At 40.0% G+C, this 20,633-nt stretch overlaps 1 protein-coding gene across 1 annotated transcript; it reads left to right on the top strand.

Moving 5' to 3' along the window:
• The first annotated feature begins 120 nt into the window (after nt 1-120).
• On the top strand, nt 121-20,441 carry LOC133402433 (disintegrin and metalloproteinase domain-containing protein 10-like). Its single transcript, XM_061676110.1, has 16 exons — nt 121-281; nt 3,243-3,393; nt 6,677-6,795; nt 7,392-7,550; nt 8,016-8,116; nt 9,070-9,219; nt 10,492-10,584; nt 10,696-10,879; nt 11,303-11,466; nt 11,588-11,771; nt 13,146-13,296; nt 13,389-13,572; nt 14,379-14,487; nt 14,594-14,814; nt 15,844-15,970; nt 17,805-20,441. Exons 1-16 carry the CDS (start codon nt 215-217, stop codon nt 17,990-17,992), a joined length of 2,352 nt encoding a protein of 783 aa, XP_061532094.1. The 5' UTR covers nt 121-214; the 3' UTR covers nt 17,993-20,441.
• The last annotated feature ends 192 nt before the right edge of the window (nt 20,442-20,633 follow it).

Raw genomic sequence — 20,633 nt, 5'->3', positions numbered from 1 at the left:
TGTTTATTCGAGCTAGTGAGTGTGTGCAGGTGTACCTAATGAAGTGTCCGGGCTCCTGGACGCATTCGGGGGAAGGGATAGCAACTGCGCTGCGTGTGACGTCACCGCGCAGGAGCGAGGGGGCGACGGCGAGTGGAAGCTGCAATAAACACACAGGGCGTCTGCGCCTATCTAACTAGGACAATAAAGTGCAAACAGCATCAATGCTTTAACAATGGATCTATCCGATATGGTTCTCCTGAAACTTGTCCTCTTCGCCTACTTGCTGCACGACACTCTAGGTGAGCAAGGCGTTTTCGTGGAGGAAAACTACGCGGATAAAGGATGTGGATAACGGGCTTGTTGAAAGGCTGCTCGGCTAGCTTCGCGGCTAACGATACGCTTTGGATCAGCGGGGCCTGCTTGTTGTGAAGGGGACTGCACCCTTTTCGCCGTGTTCTCGCCGAAAAACGAGGCACAGTGGAAAGTATTCGACAAATTCGGGCGGCGCGTTGCAATAAACCCACGTTTTTCGTGTATTCCAGCGTGTTGTCACGGCTCTTCTCGCCAGCTTTATGCTCTATTACCGTGCCTATGTCACCGCCGTCCATTGTTGTTAGAAGATGGGAGATGCCGACTGGCTTCAACACTGGACTGTTAGCCTTATGCTAGCTAAGGCTCGCTGTTTGTATTTCGGTGAATGCAATCGCCGTCAAAGTCATTCTACACTTTTTTTTTTAACCAGTCATGTTACATTTTAATAATTCATACGTACGTGTAATGTTTATATGTTTTCTCATAACTACTCAGTAGTAGTACATGTATATTATTATTTAGTTAACGCGATAAGGCTACATTAATAAACTCTAAAGCGATGTACTATTTAAAACGACGTTTGTTTTTCCATGTTTAAGTTTTCCAATGTACTGTTGTTGTTGTTGTTGTTGTTGTGTGTGTGTGTGTGATTATTTCTTAAAACGCTTGTGACATGCCTGTGCAGCACCGATGAGTCAACTACACAGTGTTACAAATCGTTAGCCTAACAGCATAATTGCACAAGTGATTTTTAAACGTTTTCGGAAAACAAGAACAAACAGTCCAGAGTCCAGTTGCCTCAATTTAACCTTTGCGGATTACCATGAGCACAGAAAATCTAAATCATAAAGGAGAGAAAAAAACCGTTATATTATTTGAAACGGTGTTATTTTACATTATTTTTAACGTTTAAGTGTTGTAACGTACTGGTGTGTGTGCGTGGGAGAGAGAGAGAGAGCGAGATTATGCTGTAAAACACTTGTTTACATGCCTGTGCAGCACTGGGAAGTCAACTGAAAAGTGCTGCACCGTGCTTAAAAGCATATCACTCGCCTAATACTAATAGCATTGTTGCTTAAGTAATTTTTTAAAACGTTTTTCAGTAAACAGCAAGTTACCTTTTTTTCACTCTTTGCAGATTACTATGATCTGGATGACTGAGAATCTTACACAGGCACAAAGAAAACATTTTTTTTTAGCAAGCACATTGGTATTTTTTATTCATAGCGTGACAGTCAGTTAAAAATAACTTAGCTATTAGGCTAATGATATTTAGCTTGGGGGGAAAAAGTCTGAATTTTTTTTTATTTCTAATTAAAAGCTCAATTTGTGGTGGTTGTGAAATTTTAGTCAGAAATTCAAAATGATGTACTGTTCACATAAGTGGCATGAACGTCTCCTCTTAAAAAAATGTAATATTCCAGAATAGTCACAGCTTTTACTTCTCATACTCAATGAAAAATTTAATGTTAACACCTAAATTTTTCATAATGCACATGAGCGGTGAACTCGCTGAAGCTCAGTCTACTATCGTCCGTTACATTGTTACTCTGGATGATGGAACCTCTGCCTCTCAGGCGTAATTACAGAGAATCGCATAGTGATTTTACTGAAAATAAACACTGGTTTAGAGTTGTTGCCATAATATGACCCTGCAAATACAATGCAGTGCTTGGCAAAGGGTTGCATTGCTGTCATTTTGTGCAGCACAATTCCAAGTTTCGTGCAAATGGAATTCAGGGTGTTTTAGAAGTGTGGAGAAGTCGGAGAAATGGGTGGAGGTGCTCAAGCTACATTCTCCTTCATGCCCACCACCCAGTCTTCATGTGGAGAAATAATTATACTGTGACACTGGGGGGGGTGTTGTTAAGCACAACCATGAAGACCGTTAATTTTTACTGCAATACATGTCACATTTTTTTTTATTTACTTTTTTTTTTTAATGACACTGGGTCATTTTCCTGTATTTTTAACCTTCCTTGTCATCTGTCTTCCCACAGATAAGACATGGCTACATGATTAAAACATGTGTCACTTATAAACATAGCTGCGATTGTGCTTAAATTTGAGCATTCATCCTGCAAATTTAAATAAATCTTGATGAGGCTTACAAACCATGTTTTCCTACCTAAAGTGTGTGTAATAAGTAGTTAAATGATACTAAAATAAATTATTTTTTGTCTACAAGTTATTTGATATGAGTAATTTGATCTTGTATATCCTATTTTCACAATGATATTAAACATTTTGCATGTGTCCCTGAAAGTTCTCTTTTTATGGCGTATCTGCCCCTTTAGGAAACCCTCTGATGTTTTTAGTGACATCAATACTAGCATTTTCTTTCCTCAATGCAGACTGAAACAGTGGTAGCTGCACAGTAAATATTTACACTTAGGATTCTTAAGTTTCCTCATACTGGATGTTGTGAAGCGTATCATGTCCACATTGTCGTCGTAAAATATCAATTGATAAAAGCCTTTCAGAAATGAGAAATATATTAGTAACACAGTAGAAAGCTTGCTTACTGAATCATGTTTCCAAGGTCCACCATGTGCTCATTACATGCTAACCTTAGCCAAAAATATTCACCCGGTCATTGTCCACCCTGTCAGCAAGCTGTTTGCATGTTCATTGTCTGCTTGCAGTTAAAAAAAAAAAATTATATATATATATATATATATATATATATATTTTTTTTTTTTTTTTCGAGGGTGGGAGCTTGATCAATATGCATTTCTAACAGCATAATATCTACTTAATACAATGAATATAAATTTAAAAGGAAAATCTTAAGGTTTCTATGGTAAAATGGGAACGTATCAATGGCAGCTTATGGTGGTCCATTTACCCATACACTTGAGATTACTACTGTCTGAAAATATTTTACCATGTTAGCCTCTACTTATAGAACCTTTACACTGTTTCTCTTCCTGTTTCCCTCCACACAGGACACTATCGGAATCCCCTTAACAAGTACATCCGGCACTATGAAGGCGTTTCCTACGATACAGAGCTGGTACACGGCAAACATCAGAGAGCCAAAAGAGCACTCTCCCACCAAGACCAGTTTCTTCATTTAGATTTCCACGCCCATGGAAGGTTGGTCGATTTTCTAATTACTTACAGATGTCATGTGTTGTATTAATGTTATTTACTTATTTATTTATTGTTTATTCCTGCTTATCTGTATTCTTTCACTCTTTGGCAAAAATCTATGCCTACATTGTATATATTTGATGGGAAGTACCAGTAGACTCTTGAATATGTAAGGGAAACCTATTTGTCATTCTGGCAAAAGTCGGTACCACAAGGTACTATTTACAATCGTCATGTCAACTACTGCCAGTCGCTCATTGACTAACAAATTAGTCATCCCTGTATCATTGGAACTTTTGAGTACACATGGCGAGAAATGACAAAAATAATATCATAATGTTACCCTGTTTCTGTGCCTTAGTATTATAGTCCCCAATCTCCACTTTGCTGCAGTAGTCTGAAAGAGTTGTTGTTTGTTAGTGCGTCTCATTGCTAATATACTTTCTGTGACTAGTACTGAGGCAATAATATTTAGTAGTGGAGAACTAATTCCATCAAACTGAGGCAAGTAGAACCGAGCTGCTATTTAAAAGGGGGTAAAATATGCGCTCGTGCTTAGGGACTACGAGCAGTATACAAGATGACATCAGAGCAAACTGATTGGATGGTAATTAAGTCGGTGACAAGTCATAACATCATCACCTTTATGGGTGCTAATTAAGTCTGTGACAAGTCATAACATCATCACCTTGACTCTTTCCTCAGAAAAGTAAAGTGTTTGTTTGGGCTCAGCTACATGCTTTGCTCTGTAAATGAATAAAAAGCTATTGGACAATACTGCGGCTGTCATCTGCAGTTAAAATGACTAATAATAGCATTAGCACGCATTCATTAATTATATTATACTGCTGTCTGTCAAAGCTGAGCTTTAGAAATAATTTTTTAAAGGCACTTATTTTGATACAAGCCTTGTATTAGCTCCCATTAGATTTTTCAAGTGTTTCCGATGCTGAGCTAATCAAGGGAATTGGCTGCTGTTTCACGAGCTACACATTTTTGTTTATATAGTAACCCTTGATGGATCAAATATGTGATGGTGAAACTGCAATTTTTATTTTTATGGGTGAACATAGCAGTTTTGGTTTGGTTCTCAAAGGAGCACCCGAGGTTGTTGCTTAGTGCAATTTTTTTTCCCGACCCCCCCTGACTTCACTTGATGAACTTAATGACTTACAGAGTTACATTATGGGATCGTTCTGTCTGATGATTTGGCAGTTCTCTCGGGCATAGGTCCACATTCTTTTCTGCAACATAAACCAGTTTCACGTCAAGGCATATTTTGACGGACCGTCGTAGCCGCTGTGCTCAAACTGATGTCATATAATTGTCTCCCATTTCTTCACATCGAGGGAGTGAGATCAGGTGCCAAGAAATACTTTAAAAAGTTTTTGTTTTTTTTAATAAGGTAAAATTTGTTTAAAGCATGTATGAAAGGTGAAACTATTTTCACTATACTAGAGGTACTAGGTCTTTTATTTTGTAGATTGTTTTTTTTCCCATCATTTTCCACTAAGCTTTTTAGAGAGGTGTAATAGCTGAAGGTATACTATGTACAAATGAGAAAACCAGTTCTTCATTCTGCGGCTTGATAATTTCCTATTTGAATGTGATGAATTTTCCATTGAGGGAAACTAATGAGTACATGTATGTGCCCAAAAAAATGATATTGAGGAAAAGTCCATTTATTTCAATAATTTGTTTCAAAAGTATTTCACAAAATTATAATATTTCATGTGACCAACAAAAAAGGATCTTAAAAACAGAAATGTTGGCCTTCTGAAAAGTGTATTAAAGTAATATGCCCCTAGTATTTGGTTGGGCCCCTTTTTGCATTAATTACAGCATCAAGGCGGCGTGGCATGGACGTGATCAGCCTTCCCCATGATCTTCCCCATGATTCTGAAGCCCACTAAGCCAGACTGAGACCATTGAAAGGCTGAGGAAAACCTGAGCAAAGGTGGTTCGCCTTAATTAGCTGACAAGTTTGGGACACAGGGAGCCTACAATGTTGAACTTTGTCATGATATTCTAATTTTGTGGAAAAAAAACATTTCTGCCAGAACCATCAAAATTGAAACAAATAAAGGCTTGAAGTATTTCACTTTGTGTCTGGTGAACTAAGACAACATACAAGTTTCACTTTATGAATCAAATTGAAATTGACTTTCCCTCGATATTCTAATAATCAATCCTGTATAATCAATTCAAATAAAAATCCGCCTGAAAAAAAGAAAATCTATCACCCCACCGCTGCCAATGGTCCATGTCCTTGTCAAGTCCATCAAACAGACTTTTTACTGTCAGACACAAAAAACAGAGGCTCTCGTACTTGGCTGGTCTTTGTGAGATAGATGTGGTCGGTTAATTGACAACTCTAAATTGCCCGTGTGAATCAATGCGAATGGTTGTTTGTTTATATGTACCCTGCGATTGGCTGGCAACCAGTTCAGGGTGTTCCCCGCCTCCTGCCCGATGATAGCTGGGATAGGCTCCAGCACGCCCGCGACTCTCGTGAGGAGAAGCGGCTCAGAAAATGGATGGATGAGTATAATGCATTGTACACCGAGAATGGTTGTTGACTCGTCCCTGGGGAAAAAAGCCTTTATGTTAAACCAAATATGTTGATGTTTAATTCTTACTTTGGTATGTTGAGGTGGTGGTGTGTTTTGTACGAACGTGTCCACACTCTCCAGGACCATCTGGCTTAGAGAGCTCAGCAATGACTGTTTTATCATCCTGCATGGAGCAGAACCTGCTGTTGCTAACCTCACACACTGCTTAATAGGCGGGAGAATGATAAGAGCTGTACAGAACACGGAAGGAAGACGCCTGTTTCCTTGAAAAGCAAAGATGTGCCAGCTTCTTTTCCTGTTTGAATTCTGCTTGACAATGCCAGGCACACAATTCTCCCTCTAAACATTCACTTGTCCACATCCAGTGGAAAGGTTTAAACATGCACGGAATCTTCAGTTTATTATTAGATACTGGTTTGTATATATCAGAGGACTGCTGCTCGATTTAAAAATGATAACGGAACAGGTAATTAATAATTTTTTCATGCTGTCAAATTAGAACAAAGCTTTAGATGCTTTACATTGCTTCATGGGGGTAATTAGCAAACATGCTTTCAAAACTTTTCTTTTTCTTAACTTGGGTGTTAATTCGTCTACTTAACACCAGCTAGTAAGGAGTGCTTGTGAATGTCCAAAGAGACCCAATGTTAGATCATTGCTAAACAAAATATACTCAAAAAGTTATTTTGTGTTACCTCTTTGTTTTATTTCAGGCATTTTAATTTACGCTTGAAGAGAGATACAACCCTGTTCACTCCAGACTTGAAAGTGGACGTTTCAGGAGAAGAGTCGACATACGATACCTCTCACATCTACACTGGAGAAATATATGGTGAGAAAAGTATTTCTTAAGTCAATGTGCTGGAAACAGATCAACCACATTCAACAGCCTGACCACTCCATGCAAAATATAATGATATCCAATACAGGAGCTAAATCAAATATTCTCCCTATACAAAGGTAATATTGTTCAGTTTTATTGCAACTGTCAGATGTGTAGTCATGTTCATGCGTGTGGATTTGTTTCTAATATATTGACTTTCTCTTGTTACTAATGTAGGCAACCAAACCTAAAGACACAGCTCATCTATGATACAGTAACAGTACCTTTCTGACAGCATCAACCAAAATCTGAGCCTTATTACCTTAAAAAAGGCAGACTATTTGATACAGTTCTTGTATTGGATACCATTGCATTGTGCAACTGATCATGTTGATGTTGTGGTTGGGCTGTGTACTGTATATTTTACGATAAAAGATAAGTAAACCACTGCGGGCAGGGGCGATTTAATTGTTCTTGTTGCTGTGCCTCAGCTCAGGATTTTACAGTTGTATACACCACAGTTTCCATTTAGCTGCTGTAACCTGTTTTCTTGCTGCCCTCAGTCGCTCAAATAAAATGTCTCTGTCTGTAATTTGTCTCCCCAGGTGAGAAAGGTACACTGGCACATGGCTCCATCGTGAATGGCAAATTTGAGGGTTTCATTCAGAGTTTCCACGGCAATTATTATGTGGAGCCCACTGAGCGATACCTGGAGGGAAAAGACGTGCCATTCCACTCTGTCATGTACCACGAGGACGACATACGTGAGTCCTTGACAGCTGCACGCTCACAATTCCTTAAACAGGACAGGCAGTAGGCAATAGTATGTCATTTACATGTGGTCCGAAAGTGTAAGGTTACTCTCGCTGAGCTGATGTAGGCAGATTGAAACCCCCCTGAAGAGCAAAGCTACCCAGGGTGCTCATTAGCTGAGTAACATGATCTTTCTCTCAGGGTACTGCCTCATTAAAGCTGTCGATACAGCATTGGTAGGGATAATGAACAGCACTCGCATTTAATTTCTAATCACCTTTTACATATAGACTGTGTTAACTATGAGAGGAATCAGTAAAGAAAGTAAGCCTGCAGAGCAACTGAGGCTCAGGTGGTGTGTAAGGATACCAATTAGCTGATCATGAATAGCATCACAAACAGAGTGACTCAGGGGGTTAAGTAGCTAACATTGTCTCCATAATCCTGACAGTGTTGTGTCGGCCTCTTTCACTTAGACTATCCTCATAAGTATGGCCCGGAGGGAGGCTGTGCTGATCGCTCCGTGTTTGAGAAGATGAAGCGGTACCAAGCCTCTGCTGTAGAAGAGCCGTCCAAGGTGAACTTCACCACGCACTTGCAGTGCAAGTGTTCTGCCAAAAGAAAATTGATAAACCTGAAATGTTTATCCCCTTTGCAGGAGCTATGGAAATTTACACCACCCAGGCACAACATTATGAAAACACGATCTAATGAGAGCCAATATAAGAAATCTATTAAATATTCTGCCTTACAAAAATAATGCTCAGCTTTGATTCACACTGACAGAGTTGTGTTAATTTGGTACAGTGGGACCGTTTTTACAAGTTTAATTTGTTCCGTGACAATGCCCTTAACTGAAAACACTTGTATCGGAAATAATCTTTTCATATTGAAATTAATGGAAAAGTTATTTGTCCCAGCTGTTTGACCCAGTTCTGTATCCGCTTTGTACGTATTTAGCCCAGACCGCCCCCTTTCCTCTCATTGGTAGAAGACCCACTTGTGAGAGCGCACGTGTTTGTTACGTTCACAGCGCTGGCTCGGGAGCGGAAATGGGAGGTGAAGATCTTCTCTAGTGACGTAGATAAGCCCGAGAAATTCAAATGACCTGATTTCAGGTGGACTGGTTAGCACATCTGCCTCACAGTTCTGAGGACTGGGGTTCAAATCCCGGCCCCGCCTGTGTGGAGTTTGCATGTTCTCCCCGTGCCTCCGTTGGTTTCCGTGGGTCACAATTAATTACATTATCTTCATCCATCCATCCATTTTCCGTACCGCTTATATATATACACCTGTATGTATGTTTAATTTGTTTTTGTTGTTTTAATAAAATGTAAAATGTATTTATTCCTTCCTTTCATGCACCATATACTGTAGCACCAATGTATATTGTATGAAGGTTCTTTACCTTTAAAACCAGAGGCCAGAAATATCAGACATGATTTATTCAACTGCTGTTCGGTTGTAAATGCCCTTACACTATGCTGTGTTTAATTTAACTGCTGCCTATTTCCTTTTTTGTCACACCAGGCGCAACTCGGTCAGTCAGTTCTTAATGAATCTGTGATGCTAAGAAAGAAGAGGATGGCGCAAGCTGAGAAAAACACGTGCCAGCTCTTCATCCAAACAGATCACCTCTTCTTCAAGTATTACAAGACAAGAGAGGCTGTCATTGCTCAGGTGAGAGGCACATAAACAGATAAGCTTGAGTGGGATCAAGGATGCGATTGCTACCCATAACGCACTGCTGATTGTGTGACATGCCATGACTCAACGACAGTTGCTTTTCGCGCGTTCTGCACCCTAATTAACATATCAAGCTGTCGTTTAAGTTTTTCATCACACTTCATAGAAATGGCAAGAATACGTCTCGATTCATGATCCATCCATCCATTTTCTGAGCCGCTTATCCTCACTGGGGTTGCGGACGTGCTCCCCTATCCAAGTTGACTTTGGGCGAGAGGCGGTGTTGCCTGAACTGGTCGGCAGCCAATCGCAGGGCACATCTAAACAAATAACCATTCGCACGCACATTCACATCCACGGGCATTTTAGAGTCGTCAATGAACCTACCATCCGTGATGCCGTTACTTTGTAACGCGATTCTCCAAAAATCTGCCATTTTGAGTAACGAGCGAAGTAACGTGTTACTTTTCCCTGGAAAGTAATTAGACTACAGTTATTTCTTCAACAATAGTTACTCATGCATCATCAATGTCTCTGACAAAACAATAATTTGTAGCTGGTGATTCAAACAAAGAGCAGTCCAAATGTGCAAAAGCATTTTACCAAGACCGCCCTTTTCTCCAACAAGTAGAAGAAAGCGATTGGGAAGTGATTATTGATTCTATAATGCACAGTGACGGTGCAGTACCATAAAGGTGCAAAGAAATGCATGATTTCACTGTCGCCACACAGTTTTTGTTATTTTCCTTTGTAAAAAGCATTTGATTGTTGTTACATTTTTATTTACACATTAAGAATACAGTTTTACTAGCGTGTTAAACGTGCAATCATTGTGAGTTATACAATACTTAGCTTAAGTAATATTTACAAGGAAAAGTGAGAAATCTCAACTTTGTCTGTGAGCTGGTTGAACGCGCTGCACGGCTGATGTCACATAGTAAGAAAAAAAGAATGAATGTTCCTGAGAGGTGGGTCGGCATCTCTGCATTTATTGCCATTCAGTACATGTATCCATTTGAGTCTTCAGTCAAAGACTAAATGTCCTTGATCTACAATGGGGAAAATAAACAGTCAGTTGTCCTTTTGAAGGGGCGGGAGAAATTCTCGAAAATTCTGGAGTCATGTACTCCTGAAAGCATCAGAATAAGTCATCATCTTGGTGTCCAAAGAAGAAAAATAGAATATCTCCCAGCAATTCAATATACAATGCAATTAATAATTTTTTTTCTGATTATGTGTTTGTATGTTGTTATCATATCATTTCAGATCTCCAGTCACGTCAAGGCTATTAATGCCATCTATCAGGGCACAGACTTCTTAGGGATTCGCAACATCAGTTTCATGGTGAAAAGAATCAGGGTGAGTCTTCTGTTGGTCGTCGTCTTCTTTTTTTTTTTTGCCCTATTTTGTTCATGTTGAAAATACTCGTCATAGTGTTTGGTGTAAACAAGCCCTCTTCCTCCCACACAGATAAACACCACCAGTGATGAGAGGGACAAGTCCAACCCGTTTCGCTTTGGGAACATCGGAGTGGAGAAGTTCCTGGAGCTGAACTCCGAGCAGAACCACGATGACTACTGTTTGGCTTACGTTTTCACTGACAGAGACTTTGATGATGGCGTCTTGGGTTTGGCCTGGGTCGGAGCCCCCTCAGGTACTGCAGGACCGTAGTCACTCATCAGCAGCTGTAACCAATTGGCTGTGGTTTTAAGTCAACTAAACAAATTGAAAGGCAATTGTCATTGTCAAATCGGTGCATCTATTTTTGAATTGGGTTTCGTGGTAAAAAATGTATGACTCACAAAACAGTGTGAGCTCACTGCCCAATGATCAGTGTATCATTGCAGCTAAAACGAAACAACAACAAAAAAACATTACAGTGGAGCTTGAGACTGCAACAGACTCAGGTTGTTATGGGAATCAGAGTCAAAGATAAAAAAATCTTCACAAAAAAAAGTTTTTTTTCTTACAAAACATTGACATTATTTTGAATCTTTGTCTTTTTTTTCTTATCTTAGGACATTACATGCCTGCTTTGGAGGGCGGCTTATCTAATAGATGTGCTTATCATTGTCAGGGAGTTCTGGAGGGATCTGTGAAAAAAGCAAGTTGTACTCAGATGGGAAGAAAAAGTCTCTCAACACAGGGATTATCACTGTCCAGAACTATGCCTCTCACGTACCTCCCAAAGTCTCCCATATCACCTTTGCACATGAAGTAGGGCACAACTTTGGCTCCCCGGTGAGTAACTCATGTACTATATTCACTCACAGCAAGAAAGATTAAATGGAGCGTGGCGACTTTTCTCTCTCCATAATCTTTTTACCTTACTTTTAATTTTTTTCTTCTTCTTCACACACAGCATGACTCTGGTTCTGAGTGCACCCCAGGTGAATCCAAGAGCCAAGACAAAAAGGAGAAGGGCAATTACATCATGTATGCGAGAGCTACATCGGGAGACAAGCTGAACAACAACAAGTTCTCCATCTGTAGTGTGCGCAACATCAGCCAAGTGCTGGAGAAAAAGAGGAGCAACTGTTTTGTTGGTATGTATCACACTGTCACCTTTGTGACGAGAAAAACACATACCGTAATTGCTAGTGTATAATGTGCATTTTTTTTACCCCCAAAAATTGTCAAAAGTCAATAGTGCGCATTATACATCGGTATAGGAGAAAATAAAAAAGACTTTCACATTTTATCAATTTATGCCGCCATCTAGAGGTTATGAAAAAGCTGTACACTATCATTTCACTATGGCAGTGCCCCCCTAGAGGTTATGAAATAGTTCTACACTTTCATTCTAGTATGCCACCTAGAGGTTATGAAAAAGGTGTAGACTACACTTTCATTCCAATATGACAGTGGTACATACGACTGCATATGTGTACAATTGTGCTCATAAGTTTACACACCCAGGGCGAATTTGTGAAATATTTTTTTGTTTTTGTTTTTTTAGATGACTAAACAACAACCATCATTCATTTATTTATGGTTATGTTTTGTTTAATGATAATGCTGTTCTGCAATGCTTGATAGTTTAATTTGAATCCCATTAAAATAAAATGTTTCGCCTGGTCCTTCATGTTTTCTTACAAGAATTGTACACATCTTACAAATTCTGCCTGGGTAATCAAACATATGAGCACAACTGTGTGTTTTTTCATTTACGAAATAAAAGTAGGGCTGTGAATTTCACAATAAGAGCAAGTAAATAAAAATAAAGTATTGTGTGTTCAAATAAGGTGTTTAACTTCTGAAAAAATATTTTATAAAAACTTAAAAAAATACAGATAAAATACTTCATGCTTTGATCATATGGGTAGAAGCAAAATCATGCATTGTAAAAATGCATTATACATAGGTAGAAGGGTTTTCCAGAAATTTTAGGTCAACTTTGGGGGTGCGCATTATACATGGGTGCACATAATACACGAGAAATTACGGTACTAACATACTAACTAGGTTTTACACGATGAGGATTTTTGGGGCCAATCACCGATCAGCTGATGTCATGTTGTTAGAAACAAACTTCCATCCATCCATTTTCTGAGCCGCTTCTCCTCATTAGGGCTTGCTGGAGCCTATCCCAGCTATCATCCGGCAGGAGGCGGGGTACACCCTGAACTGGTCGCCAGCCAATAGCAGGGCACATACAGACAACCACTCGCACTCACATTCACACCTACGGCAATTTAGAGTCGTCAATTAACCTACCATGGATGTTTTTGGGATGTGGGAGGAAAACAGAGTGCCTGGAGAAAACCCACGCAGGTACGGGGAGAACATGCAAACTCCACACAGGCGGGCCGGGGATTGAACCCCGGTCCTCAGAACTGTGAGGCAGACGCTCTGACCAGTCGCCCACCATGCCGCAGAAACAAACTTAATTTTTGTATTTTTTTTCCCCCACCAACCAGAGTCTGGTCAGCCCATCTGTGGAAATGGCCTTGTGGAGCCAGGAGAAGAGTGTGATTGTGGCTACAGTGATCAGTGCAGGGACCAGTGCTGCTATGATGCCAACCAGGCTGATAACAAGAAGTGCAAATTAAAGTCCAACAAAGTCTGCAGGTAGATTGCAATATGTTCCCATTTCTAATTTCTAATTTTTACACCATCTTTTGAGATCTATTTGACCAAACTTCTTATGCTTTTGTCCTCAGTCCCAGCCAGGGTCCCTGTTGTACCCCTGAGTGTAGCTACAAGGGACGCAATGAGAAGTGCAGGGACGAGTCGGAGTGCGCTCATCATGGCATGTGTAATGGAGTGAGCCCCCAGTGCCCGTCATCTGAGCCCAAGGCCAACTTCACCGCTTGTCATGGCGAGACTCAAGTCTGTCTGAACGGAGTGAGTGATCAGCAAATTTTACAAACAACTGGTCTCAAACTCGTTCACTGCCAGCCGATTTCAAAGTAGAGTTCCCCATATCATTGTTTTTAGAGCATATTGACTGATCTTTCAAGACCCACAGAATATTGTTCTGTGACAATATAAGCCTACCAAAAGAAAGCGTAGATCCTTTTGATGGAAAAATAAGTTATTTACAGATTTACGAATAAACATGCTTGACAGTTTAATTTGAATCCCATTAAAATAAAATTAAATGTGTTTTGCCTTTCATGTTTTCTTTAAAGAATTGTACCCATCTTACAAATTCTGGCTGGGTAATCAAACATGAGCACAACTGTGTGTTTTCTCCTTTACTAAATAAAAGTAGGGCTGTGAATTTCAAAATAAGAGCAAGTTAAAAAAAAAAGAGTATTACGTGTTTAAATAAAGTGCTTGACTACAGAATAATTCTTTGAAAAAATACAGATAATACTTCATGTTTCGATCATATGGGTAGAAGCAAAATCATGCATTGTAAAAATGCATTACACATATGTAGAAGTGTTTTCTGGAATTTTTAGGTTTACTTTGGGGGATATGTATTATACATGGGTGTGCATTATACAGGAGAAATTACGGTACTCGACAAATATATATGTCGGTGGCCGTAAACCGATGGATTCCAGTTGACAAATATTTTCAAATAACTTCTTACCCCTTCTCTGCGATGGACAATAGTCCACGGCAGTGAATGGGTTAAAAAGAAGTCAACGTGATTCAGGCCATTGTTACGTAGCTGGCGTTCTCCTGCTCCTCGCCCACAGGGTTGCTCTGGCTCTATTTGTGAGAAGTATGGACTTGAGGCGTGCACATGCGCCAGCCAAGAAGAAAAGGATGAGACGGAGCTTTGTCACGTATGCTGCATGGAGAAGAGTGAGTCGTGTACTTTATATGTGCTTGGGGGGGGGGGCTCTCATTTCCAATGCGCACGCTTCATATCTCTCCATATCTCTTCACTCACCCGGCTTCATCTCTCCAGTGAATCCCAACACGTGCAGCAGTACCGGGTCAGAGCGTCTGGCTCGTTTCTTCAATAAGAAGGTGACCACCTTGCCGGCTGGCTCACCCTGCAATGACTTCAAAGGTTACTGCGACGTGTTCATGAAGTGTCGTCTGGTGGATGCGGACGGCCCTCTCGCTCGACTCAAGAAGGCCATTTTCAACCCAGAGCTCTATGAGAACATTGCTGAGTGGATTGTGGTACGTACAACCTACTGCTGTCTGATACATATGGTCAAAAAATCTGACCTGCAGACAGAACGTAGCTGATTTCTTTACCCAATTATATTTTCGAAAGGTTTCACTCGTTTACCACGATGCATTCATGATTATTATACCATGCACATTTTGCACATTACCCATTTTGCTTTTCTTTTCGAAATGTTTGTGCCATGTCCAAATACGCTATTTAATTGTTATATTTTTATTGAATTTCCTGGAAAATGTATACTGTTTGACTATGGAGCATATTCTATCACACACAATTACTTCTTTAATGGCAATTTCAATCTTCATCCTGAAAAAAAGTATGCATGAACATAAAACTAAAAGTAGACTTAGATTTTATACATGTAATTACAAATTTTAATCATTTGCACGAAAACGAGCTACGTTATTTGTAGGGCCCGACTGATATGGAGGCCAATTCTGATATTTAGTTGGAAATAAATTCCATTAACCTATTAACCTTATTTTTGGGTGCCTTAAAACTTATAACATCAATGATATGAATTACAGGCAGAACAGACTGTTTTATTTGTCCTTTAGTATTTGTTTAACTCTACAAAAGAGGGGAATTGTCAAGTACATTTACTGTACATTTATGTTCGTCTCCAGATTTAGGCCATAAATGTATGCAGTATATAAGCAACATAATGAGTGAAGTTACTGGCAAAACATTATTTATACACGAGAGGCCCTTTAACGTTTAATCACATTTCTTCGACTCCCATTATTTTCCTTGCCATGAAATGTTGACTCTCTGAACCAAAATAAATACCAGAGACGCCTATTCTCAGATGTCAAATCGTCATCTTTGACAGAGTTGCATTTTACATATATGATGTACACAGAGAGAGTTAAACTGAAACGGGAGCCATATTGTTTCATTGTTGACTTCACAACGTCGTTGTTATTAAACGCTGAAATTCACCCAAAACTTTCAAATGTAAATGTACAATTTTGGTTTTGTGCACTTTGAAGGATTTGTGTACGCTCGATTGTTTGCAGGCCCACTGGTGGGCAGTGCTGCTGATGGGGATCGCTCTCATCATGCTCATGGCCGGCTTCATTAAGATCTGTAGCGTTCATACACCCAGCAGTAACCCCAAGCTTCCGCCGCCGAAACCACTTCCAGGTGAGTGCGGACTGCTCGATGAGATAAGGTTTTTGTCGTTATATGTGAGGTTGAACATGCGCCACTCGGTTGGTGGCATTGCTATATATCAAGCGGAAAGTTGCAGGTCTGATCGCTGGGATGCTGAACAATCGGGGCTATTTACAAAAGGCTGTATTAAAAAGTGAAAACTGTCCTTTTAATGTTTTAACTTATTATATTGATTAGAATCGCTCGAGGAAAGTCAACTTTCACTCTTCTGTGTGTATATATATATATATATATAGATAGATTGTGTTGCACACCACACACAAAGAAACCGACTCAGTCGTCGTAGGTCACACGGCATGACTCCTTCTTGTGACTGGCTCCAAGTCAGCTCTTAGGTCTTGCAGATCTATCTTTCGACAATAAGTTGAGATAATTCTGGTTTCTGGTATTTAAAACATGTTTACATGAGCATACTAAATTCATTCACTTATATATACTCTCCCAAAACACGCTTAAAGAACCGCATGGCAATTTTGCCCATTTGGGAGACACAATCCTGAATTTGCCTGGTTAGTTAGTTGATCAGCTTCCACATTTGTTTGCCTGAGCAATCAAGTTGAGGCCTGTTCTTGCTCCTGCAAACCTTTGTAAATCAGGTGTAAAGAGACTCAAGTTAGCCAGACCACCAACCAATTTTTCCCAATCTCTCCTTTGAAATCAGCTGTGCAGTAAGTCGTGTTCCCTCTGAATGTGATTGAGGAATAGCAGATTTCCAACTTTACTTGGATCAAATCTGGTTGTCATAGTTCAGTTTGGTTTGCCATAACAAATACAATGTGATGCTTACTCTCAGTAAAAATATAGTTTCCCCTACTATATTTAAGTTCCCTGTTAAAGGGGTAGTTTGCAGTGTTAAAACAACTATGACGATTTGAATGTAGCCTCGCTTCACTAATGCCTTCCCTATGATCAAACTCACACCCCTCACTATCATGCACAAGCACCATTGTCAAATATGGCCATTAATGATGGCATGTGATGACGAAAGTGCAAAGTTGTGATAAATACACACAGAGTACACGCATTCAGCTTCAGCGAAATAACAGCGCTAGCAATACTAAGCCATTATTAGCACTGTAAACAAGCCAACGTTAGCCGTGACTGCTACATTGGTAGCTTGACTTATTCAAAGGAGTGTTACTATAATAATGCATTTATTTTATTATGCAAATGTGCAATCAATACAAAATTAAAAATGTGCTAAAACTACCCGTCAACAAGAGTAATTCCACATCGGTTATGAATCCTCTCAACTGCCTGAAGTCCCGCCACTCTGCTTCTGTTTGCTATTCTTTGCCCATCCCGCAGTAAATATTCCGCCATAGTTCCAGCAAAGTTCCTGAAGCCCAAAGTAGCAGGTCATCGCAGGGCTGCAGGGGTGTGCTCCCAATGAGTGTGCCTGTGAGTGCATGAGAAATGATTGACACGTCTTCAGTCACACCTTCCGTCTTTGGGTTGTTTTTCCTCGGGTGTGATGGTTTCTTAAAAATCAAATTAGAGGTATAAGTTGTGGCCAGGGAGGGCTGATTTTTCTTCTACAGATCATTTTGCTCATTGTCCTACGAACAATTACGACAAAAAATGATTTTTTTGGGGGGGGGGAAATTGGAAACTCCCCCTTCAAGAGCCAAACTTCTGTTTGGTCAAGTCCCATAAATTTCTGTTAATTCCCATGTAAAGTTTCCATCTTTGAAAACTCCGGGAATCTTGCAGTCCTACCTTATCTGGTTGAGTCTCATTGCTTACCAAGCCTTCCTTCCCATACCCCACACAGCTCAACTTGCGCCCCTTTTTCCCCCGACAGGCACTTTGAAGAGGCGGCGAGCGCAGCAGCACGCCAGCTCCCAGGTGCAGCATCAGTCCCAACAGGGCGGCCACGGCGGTCAGCGGCAAGCCCAGAGGCAGCCTCAGAGGCAGGCCCAGCAGCAACAACACCAGCGACACCACCGTCAGCCCAGAGAGAACTATCAGATGGGGCAGATGAGACGCTGAGACCCCACCCTCCCCCCTCCCCCTCTCCCCGCCACTCCCCTCCAATGCCTTGGCTCCTCCTCGTGCCTACAGTGGGAAACATAAGCGTCACTCCATCCAAAGAAAAGCCAGACATGGTTGTTGGTCACCACCGTATCCTCCATCTTACTGACACGCAAAGAGAAAAATCCAGCAACTCGACTGGCTTCAGCCATTTCCAACGCCGTGCAATCTAGCTTCTTTTTTTCCATCTTCATCTTATTTTCGTTCATTTCAAAGGAGTGCCAAGGAGTTAAAGAATCATCAGTAGCTTGAGTCCACTTTTGCAATGTGTTTTGGTTCTATTGCGATGTCGTCTCGAGTGACATGCTGCCTGTGGCTGCCGGTGAATTGTCGCGTGCTTTTCTTGCGCCGTTCTAGCCACAAATGAGAGCGAGAGAGACACTCGGCGGGGGATTGGCGCTACTTTTGTGATTTCCACGTGCCCGAAAACGGCGAAGGACACATGCTCCGGTCTCTTGTGCAGACAGTCTCCTGCATGTGACTGTACATATTTAGTGTATCATAAGTGAAAACGAACTATTTCTTCTACTGTAAAGGTGTAATTCTTCACTCTTTTTTTTTTCTCTCCTTCTTCTTCTTGGTTAGCGCTCTCAGGACTTTTAACACATAAATAAAAGGAGTGATGGTTGCTAGGAGTTCCTTGGATGTTGTCACTGACGATCTGATGCTGTCAGGTCTTCTCTGCGGTCGTCCAATCAGGTGGAGCTCATTCACTTTGGGTTACTTATTTCTCAATTTGAACCAAGTCACCATATCCCCTTTTTTCCAAGGTCATCTAGATTTCTTGCTAACGTGTTGCTTGCGTCGTGTAACAAGCTTCACGGGAGAAAGGAAAGGATCCCTCTGCTTGTTATAATTTGTTTTTCTTTAACCAATTTAATAAAATTTTTAGCTCTATGAAGAATGAATAACCACTAACTGAACCTAATGATGAGGGAGGAGAAGGGGAAAGTTGAAGGCTGCTGCGGCTTAGTTTAGAAGTGAGTGTTAGTGACATGCGTGCGGAAATAAGTTTTAAAATGACTCAGTGTGGATGTGTTAAAAAAAAACAAAAAAAAAGGTAGGTTCATCATTCTATTCTTGCTCTGATAGCAAACCTTAAGAACCTTTGTGGGCGTGCAGAGGCATTAATTAAAATGTGACTATTATAATTGACTTTGGTCTGTGATATGTGTCTCAACACTATGCTGACAACTGTTAATGTGAAAATAAAGGAAGGCAGGCTTGTTGAGGCAGGATTTTCACACAGTTTGACTTTGCTACTTCACCTTCACGGATTGATTTGTTTGGATTTTATTTTTTGCTCACATCGAAGACGCGAAGCATCTGCAAGCTTCATTTGAAGGATCCGATACACCTCAGGTGTTCTTTCCTTTCACAAAATAACGCTAGATCTTGTCACCTTGACATGAGTCAGGCTTTGCTTTGGCGAATAGGCTAATATTTTGGCACTAACAATAAAGCACATCATTTTACATGACATATTTTTTTTGGGGGGGGGGGGGGGGGGGGGGGGGGGGGGGGGTTACAGGTCTGAATTGAGTATATCTTGGCATTTTTACGTTTAAAGTGCATGAAGTTCAAATCACAACTAATGTCTTACAACACTGTCCTGAGGGTTGGAATAATCCCATGTTTTGATCCAGATTGAATGAGGAAACGTGTGACAGTTAATGTGACATGGCAGATGAATCAGGCGTGTCATGTCTGCATAAAAAAAAAGGTTTTTTTGTTGGTTTTCTTTTCATTTTTATTTTTTTAACTGTCATATTCTTGGGTCCAGAACATGTAAACTTGTACAGTACTTTGAAAATTTGCATTTCATTGAAAATTAACAATTACATTTTGATACATCTTATTTTTTTATTTTATTCCAATTCTAAGATGTTCATATGTGACAAACGTCTTAAGTTATTTATGTTCTCATATGTGCTAGTTCAACTGGAGTTTGCTTATGATACTTTTTTTTCTCCTCTGTCATCAATTATATAAAAAAAAACAATTGAGTGTGTTGGATTTAATGTGACATTCTCATTTTAGTCTTTGTTATCCTGTGGCATGGTTTGGCTAGAAGAGCAGAAGAATAATGCCTGTAAATTTACTTTTCTTTTCATTTCGTAGTCTTGGTTAAAAAAAAAAAAAAGGTTTTTAGATAAACACGCACTGCAATGTCCAAATTGATTTTGAATTGTTGTAGGTGATGTAGGCCGAAAGAACACGATTAAAAAGTAATACTACTGTCTGATTTTAATGTTCACTGTGTTTTATACAGTATTGGAAATTTTTGTTCACTTTGAACATTTTTACTAAAAAAAAAACAAAAAAATTCAATTGTATTGTGCAAAGAGATGTAATTTTTTGGAGTACTTGAAATGCATTAATTAAACGACTCATTCAATAAAATAGACCACTGTTTACTGTCAGTTAGGTGTACTCTCTCTTCAGATGCCTTTCTTTTAGGGGTTCCTTCATTCATGAACTAATAATGTAGGATGCGATAATCCAACCATACTAGCGACAACCACAATAACATTCTTAATGCCTCTGTTTTTGTCAATCAAACACGGCATTTGTAAACAATACCTCCATATCAACAGGG

Source organism: Phycodurus eques, chromosome 5 (genome assembly GCF_024500275.1).
Source record: "Phycodurus eques isolate BA_2022a chromosome 5, UOR_Pequ_1.1, whole genome shotgun sequence".
Lineage (NCBI taxonomy): Eukaryota > Metazoa > Chordata > Actinopteri > Syngnathiformes > Syngnathidae > Phycodurus > Phycodurus eques.
This window is presented reverse-complemented; position numbering and strand designations above follow the sequence as displayed.